Source organism: Paramisgurnus dabryanus, chromosome 11 (assembly GCF_030506205.2).
Source record: "Paramisgurnus dabryanus chromosome 11, PD_genome_1.1, whole genome shotgun sequence".
NCBI classification, from domain to species: domain Eukaryota; kingdom Metazoa; phylum Chordata; class Actinopteri; order Cypriniformes; family Cobitidae; genus Paramisgurnus; species Paramisgurnus dabryanus.
Genome location: NC_133347.1, coordinates 17,499,762 through 17,517,159, shown reverse-complemented (window position 1 = coordinate 17,517,159; position 17,398 = coordinate 17,499,762). Strand labels below are relative to the sequence as shown.

The 17,398-nt window shown below is 37.8% G+C and overlaps 1 protein-coding gene across 3 annotated transcripts in view; it reads right to left on the bottom strand.

The window, feature by feature from the left end:
• Positions 1-17,398, bottom strand: part of grid2 (glutamate receptor, ionotropic, delta 2) — a 462,370-nt gene that overhangs the window by 97,319 nt on the left and 347,653 nt on the right. For all 3 annotated transcript variants that reach the window (XR_010525685.1, XM_065247187.1, XM_065247188.1), the window contains exons 9-11: positions 17,001-17,102; positions 9,138-9,335; positions 1,889-2,201 (exon numbers count right to left, since the gene is read on the bottom strand). Coding sequence is in view for 2 of the 3 variants with exons in the window: in XM_065247187.1 (XP_065103259.1) it covers positions 1,889-2,201; positions 9,138-9,335; positions 17,001-17,102 (613 nt within the window). In the remaining variant the exon portion in view is untranslated. The remainder of the gene's footprint in view (positions 1-1,888; positions 2,202-9,137; positions 9,336-17,000; positions 17,103-17,398) is intronic.

The following is a 17,398-nucleotide window of genomic DNA, read 5'->3' as shown; positions in this document are numbered from 1 at the left end:
TTATACAGTATATCAGTCCAGTTTACCCATCATTAACACTGGTTATAAATAATATAGTGATGCACCGATGTACCGGCCGCCGATATTTATCGGCCGTTTTTTGATGAATTTGAAACCATCGGCATATCGGCAATAGCACGAGAAAGGCAGATACTGATTGTTTATTTATTAACTGCATAAAGAAATCCATTATATGTAAAAAAATTAGTTAATGTTGTTAATAAAATAAATCCCGAATACTGTAGCAAAAACCACCTTTGAAGGTTGTCATGCTGTCTTATCATATTTGTTTTAGCTTAATTTGTGCCTCTCTTATTATGTTGGTCAGTTGAATGTTAATTAGATAAAATCCATGTTCAGTAAAAATAATTTGATGCAGAAATAAACTAGCTAATAGACCAACTGTATAGTATTGTAAGTGTTTAATATCTTTGTGTTCGATATCGGCATCGGTATCGGCCAGAAGTTGTCTGTTTAAATCGGTATCGGCCAAAAAAAGTCCTATCGGTGCTTCCCTAAAAATAATATGTTATTGCTGTCATTAAAGCAATTGCTTTAGGTCAAATGCTCAAAAATCGCTTTGCTTAATAAATAAAAAACTAAATCATAACCTAAAACAGAAATTATTTACAAAAACATTAAACACTTACAAAAATACACACAAATGGTTTGATAAACTTAAAATATTTATGCTATATAAAAACTATTTTTAAAATTTAATAATAATAATTATTATTTTTAATAGGGCAAGGACTTTAACGCGTTAATTAAGATTAATTAATTTTTAACGCATTTTAATCGCACTTATTTTTGCACCGCGGAACATTTCTCATTGGATGAGTTTTGACGGACCCATTATACTGGAGCACCAACTAGCGTTCATGACTTCAGACAATAACAAACCACAGTGAACATGAACGAAGAAGCTGATGAGATCGCTTTGGTTGGCCCCGTGGATGGGAATTTTTTTAAATAAAAAACGAACGGATGGAAGCGTCGATAAGAGCATGGTTGTGTGTAAGCTATGCAACAAGGAATTCACATATCACCCGCAGCACATCGAGCCTCAAGTATCATCTCAATGCAAAACATATAGCAGCTAGCGTGGACGTTAGCCCGACTCCGGGTACAAGAACTTGGTCGAACAAAAATAAACAATAAAGCTTAAGCTTATGTATTTAGTCATTATTCATGGTATACTAAAAATCCATGTGAAAAAATAACTTCTCAATGTTCTCAGGTCAAATATTTATATGTGATTAATTTCGATTAATTAATTACAAAGCCTCTAATTAATTAGATAAATTTTTTTAATCGAGTCCCGGCCCTAATTTTTAAGTGTAGTTACATTTGACATGTTGGTTATCTACATTAATGAGCATAAATCTTTGAGCAGCTTAAAAGTCAAACCCCCTGTAGTTATGCCAAACTATCACGGATAATTCCTAATATCAACACTCAATTACACACAAAACCCTCACACCTGCCAACACTGTGCTCTGTGAAATACACAGATTTTCTCCTCCATCTATCTTTCCTCAAGCTTGCCCCTCCCCTCCCCTTTGTCAGTTTTCATCTTTCCATCTTTTGTCCAAGGGCCAGCTTTGACCTGTTGCAAAGGGGTTTTGAAAAGAAAAGCAGATTTGATCTACGTATAATTGAAACTTCCCTCGGCTCCCTCTATCTGTATTTTTCTCTTTTTGTCAAGTATACACGAATCTCCTGACTCACACACCTCTCTCATTACACACAAGCTTTCAAAAGCAAGAGAGTACTTAAAATTATCTTTGTGCCCTGCTTTTCTCCTTATCTCTTTCTCCCTCTTGAATTTTCCTTTATTCCCCCAGCACATATTTGCAGCGCACGTCACATGCTCACATGCACTTACCCTGCTGAACGAAGGAGCCGTAGACGAACCACATGGAGTTGTATAGAGTGGTGGATGAGACCGAGCCCATTGGTAGTCTAGGAGGGTTGAGCCAATTGAGCAGATACACAAGAGTTCCTACCAGCAGCACTGTGCCAGCTATACAAGCCCACAGAGAGAGGTCGAAGGGGGCCAGGCATGCAAATATATCCACCGTCCTTTCGGCCTTCTTCAGTAATACACCCACAGAGTAGTCCATGTAGCGAGTGGTGAAGTCTACCACGCTCTCCCGCTCGGGCGTGATGGTCAGGGCTGAGAGACCAACGTCTGCTCTCTACCAAACAAGCAAACACACAGAGAAGGTACAAATTAAAGACCAACCATGCAATGATTCATAGGAGCAACCTAACAGAAGAAAAACATTTTGAGAGCAATTTAAAATATATAAAAAAATGGCACAAAAGTAGAATTTCACAAATATGAAAAAACTGGGTATTTGTTATTTGCAAAGAAAAGAACAGAGGACCAAAGCGCAATTAGCACTTTGAGTCTGATTGCAAAGCTTCAGACCTAAGGTTTTCACAGATGATATTGCTCATGTACATGTTTTCTTTAGGGCTGTTAAACAATTGTAATTTTTAATCTTATTAATTACACAAAGCAGATTTACAGTAAATACATGTTAGTACAGGCAGTTTAGACATAAAAAGAGGCTTTTTATAATTAATTACACAATAATATTGACATGTTAAGAAAGAAATTACTTTCAAATATATATATATATATATATATATATATATATATATATATATTTATTTATTTATTTATTTATTTATTTATTTATTTATTTGAAGGTAATTTCTTCCTTTCTTCTCTTTTTTGCCTTGCGTGATGTTACCAAGGAGCCTGTCATTCTTTCATTCAGCGCTCAAAATGGAAGTTTTAGGCGCTTTATCGATGTTGATGCCACCTTCACATAAAAAGTAAGATGCATTTTAGATTTTGCAAGCAAGACAACAACGATAGTGTTGTGGCTTTAAACCTGACCCGAGAACCGGAATCGAAAATTGAATCGAGAATCGAAATCAAATCGATTTTATAGCTTTTGAATCGAAATTTAATCGATCTGGAACATCTGAATCCATACGCACCCCTAGTTAGATTTGGTATTAAGATGTGTTTTCGTCGATCGGAACACAAGTGGACGAGAGAGACACATCACGTTTACACTTGGTGTTTAAATCCGTCTCTTTTTGTCCATTTTCGACCGCTTCCCTCCAGATTATTGAGGGGATGGTCTGTGGACGAGTCCCTCTCCTGTCATTTAATCATGAGCGGGAGTAATGACGGGTTTAAATGGACGCGAACTAATTTTATGTCAGAGTCCAACGCTTATGTTTTAAGTAAACGTTACATGTCCGTGTATATGTAAGAGCTTTCTCTGAAATTGGTGAAAAAAGATCGCGCAACTTTCACACGCTTGTACAATGAAACGAAAGATGCGCAGATCAGATGCTTTTATCAATGAAAGGCTAAAAATAGCGCTGTACACCGTATGTTTGTGCTAGAGGTCAGAAAAGATGAAAAACATTTATCTCAGTACCTCAGATTACATAAATGGGCGGAGAGATGGCGTGTGCCTGTTCGAACACATTAAACCACATGCATGTTTACACTAACAAGTGTTATGCATAACCATGTTATAGTTACACAAGCAACTATAAAACTTTGAGTTTACACCATAGACTGTATATATTTAAACAAATATGCTGAATTACCTGTGGAGAAGATAGAAAGTAGGTAACTTCGGGTCCTGTGAGCCTCATGATCTTGGAAAACTAACATTACTCCAATATTGACTTTGGTCTTGATGTTTTTCCTGTCGCGTTGTCGTTTTAAATCCCCTTTTTGCTTCCTTGGCGACGTGTTTTATTGTCCTCGAAAATAGGTCTTCAAAAGGCTTTCAAATCTGCCTCAAATCAAAGCATTAGATCGCAGGTTCATAACGGTGTGCGGCTGTTGTAAAATCCGAATTTAGGATTCAGTCTACGCAGGTCGCATAGGCTGCATACGTCATCAAACCTGGTTTATTTAAATTAACTGAGCATTACATTCGCAAGTCATAAGCATATTACATAAATTTACTATTAACTAAGAATATTTGTCAGCTTTATAATTGTTAATTTTCGAAATAAGACTGTCTTAATGACTTATACCGCCTACGTATGCAACCTATGGAGGCTTCAGCTAGCGGCCAGCGTGAGTGTAGTCTGAAAGCGCGAAAGGCGAAGCTTGAATTTCAGGAATGTCCCTCTTCGGCGAATGTATTTCAAAGATGGAGGCACAACATGGATGCCAGTCGATCGATTCGACCGTATGTATTTTAAATAGCAGATTCTACACTTATGAGAACACTTTGATTAGTGGGTGGGAAGTAATTACACATGAATGAGCACATACTTTTGAAAGAAAACATGGGTTTTTGCTAAGAATTAACTCAAAAAAGTACACAGTGGAGCTTTAAAGGTTATTTATATGCATTTCTTCAGGAAATATAAAAATCTGGTTTTTATTTATTTATTTTACTTGTTAAGCTTCAATCCCCTCTTTAAAAAGAACACATCTGATAATAGGGTAATAAATCAAAAAATATGCATTCTTCCTTATATCATCCCCAAACACAAAGAAAACTCCATAGATTCCTCCCATGTAGTTTAGGGCAGTGCAGTCTGCTGCCAGGACCAAAGTTATTTCTAAGGCTTTCAAATGCAAAACAACATCTAATTTTTGTGACTTCTGGCAGTTCTTGAAATAACAGCGACCAGTTGAGCTCAAGAGCACTGGGGCAGATCCTGTCAAGAGACATTATCATCTGCAGAACAAAAGCATTTTATAATCAGAGGTCGAGAGACAAAGTCTGACTCCCATTAACCTGCCTTGCCACCTATAGAGATCAGGAAGCCTCATAAGACCCCAGTGTTTGAGCAAGGTTAGAGAAGCATCCGACCCCTGGATCACTACACACATGCTAATCCACACAACAGGTTCTCATTTCATTGTTTCGCCGTGAAATCCTTTGTCATGTACTTCTTGCTTTATAACTATAGAGCCAAACTGAAGTACAGACATTTAAAGTAGATTTCAGATTGTAGCATAGAATTGATGTTATGCTGATACGATTGTAATAAAATTAGGAACAAATGATAAAATACTGATAATGTAAATGATTTCTTACAACAGAATCAATAACTTATATGCTTGAATTTTTTGCTGCTATAGAGGTTGCAATACAATAACAAGGGCATAGCTTGACAACGCTGTGAAGGAGTGAGGAATAATTTTTCTACACCTCCACTGCGGGATGAAAATCAATCCAACGATACTCAACAACCATGCTCATTGGAGGTGTAATGAAATATATGTTTATAGTCATTACATTATAACATAAGCCAACAGCTTTGCGTCTGTTCATGCCATGCAGAGGTCACATTTAGAGTAGGGGTCACCACACTTGATAATCACATGACTTTTTTTCCCTACTGTAACTTAAAACCATCATGAACTGCATCCATCTTAATATGTGCATATAATTTCCATGTCTTTTGATAAAATAAACAGTGGCCGTGGATTAACAATGCTTATCATTTTTTTATGAATTTCCACTAGCCACGTTTGCACACTTTTCCTGAGCTCAGCTTGCAGGGTTGTAAGCAGCTGGTCGCGGCTGAAACAAATCACTGATGATGTTATAAATGAGTGCATTAACAATAACATATCAGCAAAGCTTGTGTAAGAGGAAAGAAGACAAGTACGTAATGTAAGCAATACATCCTAATGTCACTTTACCCTACCAGTCATACAATTAATTTACAGCTCACTAAAGCTGCTAATTTCATGGTCTGTTAAGGAAACAAAATGCTTAAATGAGCAGAAATGGCCATTTATTGTATAAAAGCTATCTATTGTATGGGCATTTGGCCTTTATTCTAAGTACAAAAGCCTGGCATGGGGAAATGTTTTATGGAAGGAATAATTGACGACGGGCCATTGAATTATAGGAAAATAATGCACACCAAGGTGGTAATGCGTTACACCGCAGGTGTGCATTATTTTCAAATAATTCAAAGGACCAGAGTCAATTATTCCGCTTATACCACGATTACCACAAACATTGCTCTGGTGCCTATTTTTGAGACATTTGACAAGTTAGGTGTGCAGTTTACAGAAAAATAATCAACACCCATAGAACATTTCTCAGCCAATCAGAATGCAGCATTCAACAGACCCGTGGTATAATGTCTTTAAATGTGCTTGCATGTTTAGATATGTTTAATACTGTACTTATGTACAGTACTTACTGTATGTTTAATACTGATGGTATAGGAACAAATCTATCTATCTATCTATCTATCTATCTATCTATCTATCTATCTATCTATCTATCTATCTATCTATCTATCTATCTATCTATCTATCTATCTATCATATTCCATCATAATGTGCATTTTCTTTTGAATGGCTTTTAGCCAAATGATGCAGTTACAGCATCTACCAGGAGAGGCTGACTGCACCATGCTAACCAGGCAAACACACAAATCCAAAAACAGACCAAATCAACTTTTTATCCGAAATGCCAAATTGCAGTAAAACCTTAAAGTTCTGTTGATTCATAAAAGCACTCTGATTTAAAGTCGCTGGAAAACAATGTGTTAACAGGGACCGCAACAATGGGATTAAAGCTCGCTCATATTTTCCTTCCGTTTTGGTTCATCGTTCTGGGAGCAGAGATAAGCGGCAATAGACTCTGGCTGGCGTTTCCATCTCCCTGACCGAACAGCGATGAGAAACATTCACAGTACAGAGAGCAGTAGGGATGGAGGCGTGTCGTGGAACTGTAAAGAGCTGTGGAATGAAAAGCAGCAGGGGTTTCTGGGTAATGGCCCTTAAAAGTGTATGTCTGACCTCTCACTGCTGCATGATTTCCCTTTTGTTTTTCTGCCAGCGGACAGCATTTCAGCGTGAGCCTTATTTTTTTGTTTACATGTAAGAAATCTGTGCTCTTTTTTTATCAAAACAGTTCAGGCTATTTGGGAATTTTAGGGAAATTTTAAAGTTGTGCTGTAAATGTAGAAGATATACTGTAGGAATGCAATTCAAATCATAGATGTTGGTGGCTTATATAGTAGTCATAATGTGGCATCCGATAAAAGACGGTGCTGACTGCATTAAAATATTCTGCATCATCAAAATCATGTATGAACTTTGAATTGTGAAAATAAAATGTAAAATACAAAGGCACTGTATAATGTACAGCAGGTGCCCCCCAAAATAATTTTTCAGTATCAATGTTTTAGTAGCTAAAAACAGCCTCAAACAATTTTCCTTTTAGCACAATTTGAAGTTATGGTACAGTTGAAGTCAGGTTTAATTTATGAGTAACACTTTACTTGAAGGGGTGTTCATAAGACTGACATGACACATTCATAATCATGACATGACACGTGTCATGAACATGAAGGAGATTTTATGCACATTTATGACAGCTGTCATTAAGTGTCATTTGTTCAATTATGTAATTGTTAATGCAAAGATTACATTGTTTGAGATGTCTTTAATATGACAACTTGACATAAAGCAATACATCCTAACTTCTCATAAATCTGTCATAAACATGACATAGCAGAATAATGATCAAACTTAAGAAACTACCTAGCTTTATGGGTTAACATAACATGGGTTAACCCATTATTGTACTGTTTTCTTTTTTTTGTGAATCGGTCTCCAAATGCAATAAAATATAATTTTATACATTTTAATTATTATTATTGAATAATTGATTTTATTTGTTAAACACATGAAGGAAACTTAAAAAAAACATTATGAACTAAAGAATATACATGATGTTGTTATAAAACTGTATTAACACTGACATTTGAATGCAAATTATATTTGTACCACTGAAGTTGAGGTCAATAAAAATATTCATAACACTGTTATAAAACTATATGACAGAGTATTCACACTAAGTGACATTTTAATGCAGGGTTTCCACACCTTAGTTAACTTCAAATTCAAGGACCTTTCAAGGACTTTCCAGGTCCAATACCCTCAAATTCAAGGACTAAATGTGGGGACACATTTCAAGTGAGAGCAAGGTTACATTGTGTTACCTTTTAAGATACATTGTTACAGTTCCCTTTCGAGGGAACTCACGCTGCGTCACTTCGGTGACACTTTGGGGACGCCTCCAGGGGTAAGTGCATCAAATTCAACCAATGGTGAGGCTTAACAACAAAGACAGGGTGACGTGGGAGCCAGGAAGTATATCGCTATCTGAAATATTGCCAAAGACGGCATTACAGGGATGCAGGAAGTATGGCAGGGGAGATGCAGCGCCTCGTTCCCTTCTCAGGGAACAACAGTTGCATACGTAACCTGAGACATTTTCAAAAAGCATTTTGGTATGAATCAACATTCACATACAGAAGATATAAGCATTTAAAGCGATCAGTTTAGCATGTGTGCTTAAAAAGTCTAGAATGTTTATGATATTATCCTACACGACACAGTGTCTTTTTCAGAAAACTTCTTGCATAAAATAGATTGAAGCATTTTCAATGACCTGTATCTATGTATGTATATTTTCAAAAAATTCCCAGGGCCTTGGATTTTTTCCCCCAGATTCACAAACTTTCAAGGATTTCAAGGACCCGTGGGAACCCTGTTAATGACAAATTCAATTTGTATCACTGGTAAAAAGTGGTCTGTTATGTTGTCTTGGTAATATCAAGTTGTCATGACAAGTAACAATGTATTGGTTAATGTCAAGTTGTCATAACAAAGACATCTTTACAGTAAAAATCACATAATTGAACAAATGACAATGACATAATGTGCATAAAATCTCCTTCATGTTTATAGCACGTGTCATGTCATGATTATGAAGGTGTCATGTCAGTCTTATGAACACCCCTTCAAGTAAAGTGTTACCGAAATATGTTGTTTAATTGCAATTTTGTCATGTGGTTGTAGAGATACTGTCTGTCTTTCCCCATTCAAGTATATATTACTTTAGTCTTGCATGACTGAAATAACTGGCCAGAGTTGATGCAAACATTGCTGCCTACTGACGTGACTTCCCAAAAGTACTAAATCAGACATGGTTTCAACACAGAAAAAATGATCTTGCCAATGGTAATCAATTCACCAAAAACATGGTTACTGCAAAAAAGATAAATATTTAGAAGGGTATAACCAAAATACATCTTACTTTGAAAACCAGTTCTCCCATTAGACCGTTCCAGGCCCCATCTGCTTGCTGACTGCCATATTTGTGATCAGGGGCCACGTATATCTCATACTTAAATCCAAGGTAGTTGGCCAGAGCATCCAGAACGTCGATGGAGAATCCCTGGTACTTCTTCGGTTTTCCCAACACATTCTCAGAGACCATTACGAATGGCTCTTCCTGGAAAAAGAAGATCAAAGCAACGCATTAAATTATCAAATCATCAAGCTGGAAGCCACAAACACAGTTACAAAAGATTAGGAAATCATTAGGGAAATTAAGATTGGTTTTATATTCGACAGGGTGCTCGTAACATTAAAGGTGGCCTGAAGCAGTCACAAGTGTGCTCCTGAAGCACATACATGTAAGTAAGATCTTGGAGTTTTGTTTAATATGCAAATGTATTTGATTTCAGAGTCAGATGCTGTTGTAGACGGTTTTCACGCACGTTGCCAGAACTTTCGTTTCTGTGTTGTCTACCGTGAATTAAAACTTAAACTAAATCGTGAATAAAAGCAGTCAATAGAGCCCAGCAATGTCCAAACATACTGCACCTTTAGAATCACATGCCAAGGTCATATTCAGTTTTAAAGACCTGGGCTGCGTTCTCCGATAACGTTGTCTCTTAGCGCGCTACGAAGACTCTTAAGGTAAACCTTAACTACAGGTATACCTTTCCTACGTGTGTTCTCCGAACTATACCTTAGGATGTTGCTTAAGGTAAACCTTCTTAAGTTCGACCTTAGCGGGTGCTGTCCATGGTGGAGGTGCTGAAGAGGTTGATATCGATCGCTTGACAATCAATTATTCACTTCATGTAACAGGTTTCGCTGCATTGTGAGATAGCGGTGTTCTTTATTAAAGAAACATTTTAGAAATAGTTCAAGTTAAATTTATTAGGAATATCTGGTAGAAAATATTTCAAATTGCAAACAACTAAATTCAACCTTCTATATTTTATATCAAATTCGTGCAAAACCCGCAACTTTATTTCCAAACGTATCATGTTTAAACTGCTCCAATTCATCCGCTATGCTTTGAAAGGATCATTTATATTAGGGGTTCCCAATAAGTGCATTGCACAGGGGAATAAGGTGGGTCGTGCAAGTACTTGGCTGTGCATTACACTTAAAATATAAAGTACAAACTGCTGTTGTTCATTAGTTCACGCGTTTATTGTGCTTGGACACTGGATGCGCAAGCAGCGTGGTTACAATGCGGATAAAGCTTAATGGACGCATTTTTGGAGCCTGTCTGTCTAAATATAACATATAAAATATTATATAATAGCCTATATAAATATATAGTATGATTGCTGTAGATTTTAGCTTTGATTAGTTTTAATGTGGAAATTTTGTTGACCTTAGGAGCAAGCAGTAATCAAGTGCGTAGTTTATTTTGAATGTTTATAAAGAATATAGCATGCAGTTGCCTTAAAGTTATAAAACATTAAAAAACTTCGATGCAAAGTCGAATTAACATTAAACATCATAATTAGTTTTTTTTTGTTGTTGTAATTTTACCCGATTTATTTATGCAGCTAAAATACTAGCCGGTAGACTAAGATTTAACGGATATGAAATGCAAAAATGAAATAGTAGGATTCGCTGTATAGCTGCCAGTATCACCAACTGTATCACCCAAAATATATTTTTTAAATAGTTTCTTAATCCTGTAGCATTTAATAGTTTGCAGCTGATGACGTCCCTTTGGAAAACATAATTAAAAATCTAACAACCATCAATGTAATGATGTCTAATTATGTAAATGTTTTATTCTTTAAATATAAAAATATTTGCCTAATTCAACACGGAGTGTATTGCAACTTTTTTTAACAAATATTTAGTTACTTAGACTGCAATGTAAGCTTTTATGAAAGTGATAGCCCCTAGTGGAGTCATGTGGGATAAGGTATAGCTAAGAGTGCTCCAGACCAACCTTCCCAACGAATGACTTACAGAAGGTATACGTAACTAAGAACGTTTCGGCAAACATGTATTAGCGATAAGGTACAGCTTAAGGTACAACTTAAGAACGATGTAGCGTTAAGGTAGTTTCGGAGAACGCAGCCCTGGTAAATTATTCAGCAAATTCATTTAAAATCATTGTTACTGATAAGGGCAGCAAAAGTGGAGTTTTCCACATGTTTAGTCATTTCTTGAAGGAAATTTAAGGCAAAATTCTCTGAAGTAATAAAAAACTAAATATTAAAATGAATTCATCCTGTCTAAGTTCTATATAAAGATTCACATTTATCAAAAACTACTTAACTTGATGGTACTTGTCAGTCATGTATTATTCAAAGAGGGTTCTGACTGACTCAAGGGATCCCGAATGCTCAATTAGGGATTTACGGTTTTACCGTGCCCACATCAAAGAAATTAAATCCATACGTGAGGGCTTGTCTATGCTTTTAAATGAAAAAGATACAATTGGTTTTAAGCTGATTAAAAAGGCATTAACTACACCTATGGCTGAAGAAACCAATAGGATCGGCGACCATTAGTAGTAGTAATTATTCTCTGTTCACAGATGAAGATGAGCGGCTCCTTCATGTTTTTTTTTTTAAACTGCTTAGCAGACTATTGGAGGTGGATATGATGTGATTTGGATTTAGTTTGAGCCCAGTTGGGCCTGGTCGTGTTGCATAAAAGGTCTACAAACAGTGCCGTACACGGCCAACAGGCTCTGTAGTATTTATGAAGGTCACACAGTGAAATCATTGTTTTATATGGAGAACTTTTATAGAGTCGCTCTGTATAAGCCGAGGAAACGTTTTAGAAACGCTGACTGATGTTATTTACACTGTGTGAGAGAAGGTGGGGAAGATACAGTACCTCTAGCTGTCACGACATGGGACGGGAGTCAGGACGCAAACGCAGAGTTCAAAATATAAATAACATTTAATAATAAAATGGGGAAACAAAAACACGAGGAGTAACAGGGTAGCAAAAACATAGTAACATCCAGAACAAGTAACACAGGAAACAGACATGGTAAGCAATGACAATGATCCGGCGATGAGTGTGACAGAAACACTGGTATAAATACACAAAGACTAATGACACACAGGTGGAATGAATGATGTGATAATTAACAAGTGTCCAGGTGATTACAATATAGAACAGACACAAAACATGACACGGATCACCGTGACACTAGCAGCATATGAATCTAGTTAATGCTGTGTTTTAAAAATGTGTTTACAGTATTTCGCCTTAAATTTAAGGTTTTTTATTATTTATTCACCCTCATGTCTCTCTCAGCTTGACATTATTTTTCTCCATGAAACACAATGTACTCATCTGTTACATTCAATGGCTGTTCACACTATGGCTGTCAAGTTTAAAAAAGGAAAAGGTTCTTCGATTTAGCAGACAGGTTTAAAATTACATAAGATTGAATCAATAATGGCAGAACAACTCATTTTGTCTGTTTCTGAACTTGAAGCCTTAGATGACTGGAAATCGAAAATCAGAACTTATGTTACTGTTGTAATGGAAAATATCTTGAGTATAATATGAAATGACAACAGCATAAATGTTGGTGCACACATACAATCTAAAAAATAGGTTTGGTTTAACCCGTGGTTAGGTAAATATTGGACATAAGGAACTGCTGAGTTATAATTAAACCAATGCTGGGTTTTTGTTACCCACCCATTTCGGTTCAAACAACCCAACAGTTGGTTATGTCCAATATTTACCCAACCACAGGTTAAACCAACCCGATGTTTAATAGAGAGTACCGACCATAGAGCTATACATTATTGTCATACAGAAATAATTTGGTGTTAGGGGATGATGGGCTCCAGCTGAGGTTTTTCTTCATACCTCACCACATTATGAAGTATTTTATCTCGTTCTAGTCATTGTTTAAAACATGAAAGCAGATTTTGATAAAGATGCATCCTCTGAAAAAAAATTCTTCACTTCTGCACATGAAGTCAGCAGTAGAATATTAATAAACGTTGATTTATAGTTGCCACCATTGTTTGCCTGTACTAAACGATTTCTAAACTCTCTCTAAATACAATCCGGAAAAGTCGGAAGTTGGAGGAACTTTTACTCTGCATTTCTGCATTCAACGCACAGCTGCCAGCTGAAGGCCGGCGACCGACCATCACGTATCCGCACCACACACGTCCCTCTCCGCTTGCTCAACACAGTGACCCGATGCCACCCTTGCGTCGTCCCTCTGAATATAATAGCCCGCTGTTTATTTTTCATATCTCCTAAACAAATCCCTATTGATAGCTGAAGTGTTTCTGGGAATATGTCAGGCAGATTTATCACGGAAGGGGCGTTATTGACTGCATGCAGCCTACACATTAAGCCAACGCTTTCTAATCCTCACCAGACCCCTTCGTTCAATAAGCTATTAGAGGAAGTGAGGATATGCATGCCAACTCGCACTATAGCCAAGAGGTGCCATCCATCAGACCTCCCTCCGAGCGCCCTATGCAAGACCCCTACCGGAATCTTCCAGACCAATTGGCCATCAGCATGATCCGAACAATATTTGTAGCACTTAAAGTGGGGGCAAAGCACAGCGGCAATGGCCCTTTTAACAGGATTCTTCCATTCTCATTTGTTATCTGTGTTGAGTTTCAGCCTTGTTCTTATTGAATTGACCTGGAAGGGGTATAAACCCCCCCCGCCTCCTCCACCAGCACCCTTTTTTACCAGTCATTGATTCACTCGCTCATTATAAGGCCATTCTTTCCAGCCAAACTACACATGCAGTGATTCAAATTCTCACTGATCTTGTGAACACTCAACTGCTACTAGCGAAAATCGATGATAGGCATGGAGCAATGCATGTTAGGTGGCCCAACGGGGCATGCACCTGACATCAGCACCATTGTTCATACATGGCCACTTGCTGCATCATGCATGCATGTATGCATGAAGTCTAAAATCCATGCAGTGTTTGACCCATAACAATGCAAAACTGTCTCTTATTGAGCGATCCAAGAGCAGGTATCATGTTGCATTATGGTTTTCTGGCAGATGTGTGTTCTCCCATTAAGCGCTTATGCCTGGAACAGGACCAGATTTTTTCAGAATGGTGAAAAGTTGTCAGATCTGGGCTCGCTATGATTCCTGACATCCCTGCCACTGGGGCAGCTGGAAGCACTGGGGAGTATAAGCTGCTTGGTGCTGCAACCAGCAAGCTGTGAGACCTAAGGGAGCATTCAATCAGCCACCAACAGGAAACATGTGCCTTTCCGCAACCACCTGAAGGTTTACTTTACAAACAACAACACATCCCATGGTTCCAAGCTCCCCTCTTCCCAAACCATATGTTTCACCACAAGGCTCAATGGAACTTCTTTGGCACAAAACAGACAAAATTATTCCTTCACTCTTTTTGCTCACTTTTTGAGGATTTTGATTGTTTTAATAGGCTGAGTGAAAAATAAACTCTTTAATTGACTGCTAATACCCTTGAGCAGAGATGCTTACTATCCTTCATGATCCTTGGTTTGCCTTGGTTTTGTGTGTGTATATTCAGTTCTAGTCCCCTAGGGAAGCCAAATTACATATGCAATTGACTCTATGGGCCCTATTTTAACGATCTGAAATGCAAGTGCGAAGCGCAATGCGCAAGTGAGTTTGTGGGCGGATCTTGGGCGCTGTTGCTATTTTCCCGGCGGAAGAAATAACTCTTGCGCCAGGCGCAAATTAATAAGGGGTTGGTCTGAAGAAGGTTCATTATTCATAGGTGTGGTTTGGGCGTAACGTCAAATAAACCAATCAGAACGCTATCCAACATTCCCTTTAAACGCAAGGGCGCAAGTTCCATGGCGGATTGCTATTATTATGACGGATTTACCAGGCGCATGCCAGGAGCGGTTCACAGCTGAGGAGACCGACGTTCTTGTAAGAGCAGTCAAAGACAGAGAAGTTGTTTTGTATGGGGATGGGAGAAACACGCCCAAATCAGCGTAGGTTAAACAGGCGTGAGAGGAAATAGCCACAATTGTCTCATCAGCTGGCATCCCCATCGTTGCGCCAAGCGCTACAATGATGTCAGGAGATGGGGAATCCCAAGATTGCCAGCATAAATCAGGCACACCGTGTAACGGGAGGTGGATCTGCCTCAGGACCTGACGCCAGCAGAGGACATCGCTGCCTCCACCCTCACCGCTGAAAGGGTTTGGGGGCTTTGAAATCGGACCCAAGAAACGCAAGCAAGGTCCAACCCCAAAGTAAACTTACAAATCAAGTTAATATACATTTAGGTTTCTTATGAAAATATTTTAATCGTTATTAGCATGAGAATTTTTTAACGCAGCCACACAATAAATAAAAACTATCACCACAATGCTCACCACTATGATTCCCCTTATCTCATGTGTTAATATTTTTTATTGTAACAATTTATGATTTGCAAAAATAACTGTTGCATCTGTGTAGATTAGATAAGCAAAGTGGGTGCGCGTTGTGCACGCTATACATTATGGTCAAGCATGCGCCCTTAAAATAGCATAATGAACAACGCACAACGTGCCACTGACTTTAGACTAGTTTTTTTTGGTCAGTGGAAAATAGCATCAGGGATGGTTTGCGCTGCAACACGCCTCCTTTTTTGCGCTGAACCCTAGTTTCATTCCCTAGTTTGCAGATGTGCGTCTGTGGAGGGAAAAACCCGCTGTGTGCCGGTGCAAAATACGAATGATACATGCGTCACTGACAAAGTCAATTGCGCTGGGTGCGAGATAGGGCCCTTTGTATTTACAGTACTCTTAAGCTATACATTTTATCAACTTGTGTTCTCTCTGGGAATCAAACTCATAATCCTATAATTGCTAGTCCCATGACCAATTGAGCTGCAGAAATCGACATCATTTCAACTCATTTACATTTGTCAGATGGCTTTATCAAGCATGACTTACAGCACACACAGTGGCCTCTCCTTCGCAAGTGGCTTTGGATAAAAGCATCTACTAAATGAATAATAGTGAATGTATAGAGGACGGTATACTTTTCATTCCCAATGAGTATAGTATTCTTACTTATAAGCTGAGCTACAGGAACCCTAGAGAAACCCACAGCAGGCATTATCGTCAAGATCGACCGTTCATTGTTAGCGACTGGGAGACTATTATTCACAGAGCATTCTGTTAGGCAGAGAAATCACAGAATAAAAGACAAAAAGAGGGATAGATGGGGCGAGAGGAGAGAAGCATGGAAGCGGTATCACCTCTTTCTTCTCCGACAGACTTCAAAGCGGGGATATGAAGAATTTAAACCTCTGAATCTTTAAAGAACTCCAGGGACTCACTCAAATCGGCGCTGGAGGCAAGATAGCAAAACTCAAATCTCAATATAACCCACATCCCCTTCTCTGCATTCACCGCACCCCAAAACTCACTCTTAATGAACCTAGTATAGACTACTGACTTCATGCGAATTTCACTGATATAAATACATGGATTACTCAGAGGTTATTTAAGATGTATGATGTCCAGTCAAACCGAGAAATTCAGGGACAGTTGAAGTCCTAATCAAGTCTCATTGGTGTCATTTATATAATAGAAGAGAATTTTATTTATTTATTTATCTCACATTCTGTTAAAACTACAGTTATAAGGAGACTAAGATGAGTTATGAAATGGTTTGTACTGACAGGCATCCTTTGTGGACTACAATATCCTTTAAGTAGGGCCCTAGGTGAAGTGACCGTTATGCAACACTAGGGGTAGATATTCAGTTTATAGGATTAACAAAAATGTGAATCAATTTATCCCCAATAACCTAACAAATGTTGCTATAATTCAAATAGATAATTAGAAAAATGACTTCACATAAAATGAAAATTTCTCTAAGAGGAACATACCAGCACGGTGACCACCCGGAGGACGACCCCACGCATGTTGTTTTCCAGCTTTCGATCGGTCAGGGTACCATTCAGACCATGAACTGGGTCCCAAGTCGCAAGCTAAACAAACACAGAAAGTTCACAGTAAGCAGAAAAATATTGATTACATAAGCCTATAGATTTTCAACATAATCTTTAATGTAATCACATACATGATTGCATTTTATCAAACAACCACAGGGAGCTTTCTTTATTTTTGTAACTTTGCCTGTGAAATCTCATTTTATTATGAGAATAGGAGCATAAAATTTTGATTTTATTTATTGATATCACATTTATTTCAATCTTTGACACGTTAAAGATATCAAGGTTATTTTTCACATAATGTTCTTTATATTATGTAGGATAATTTTATG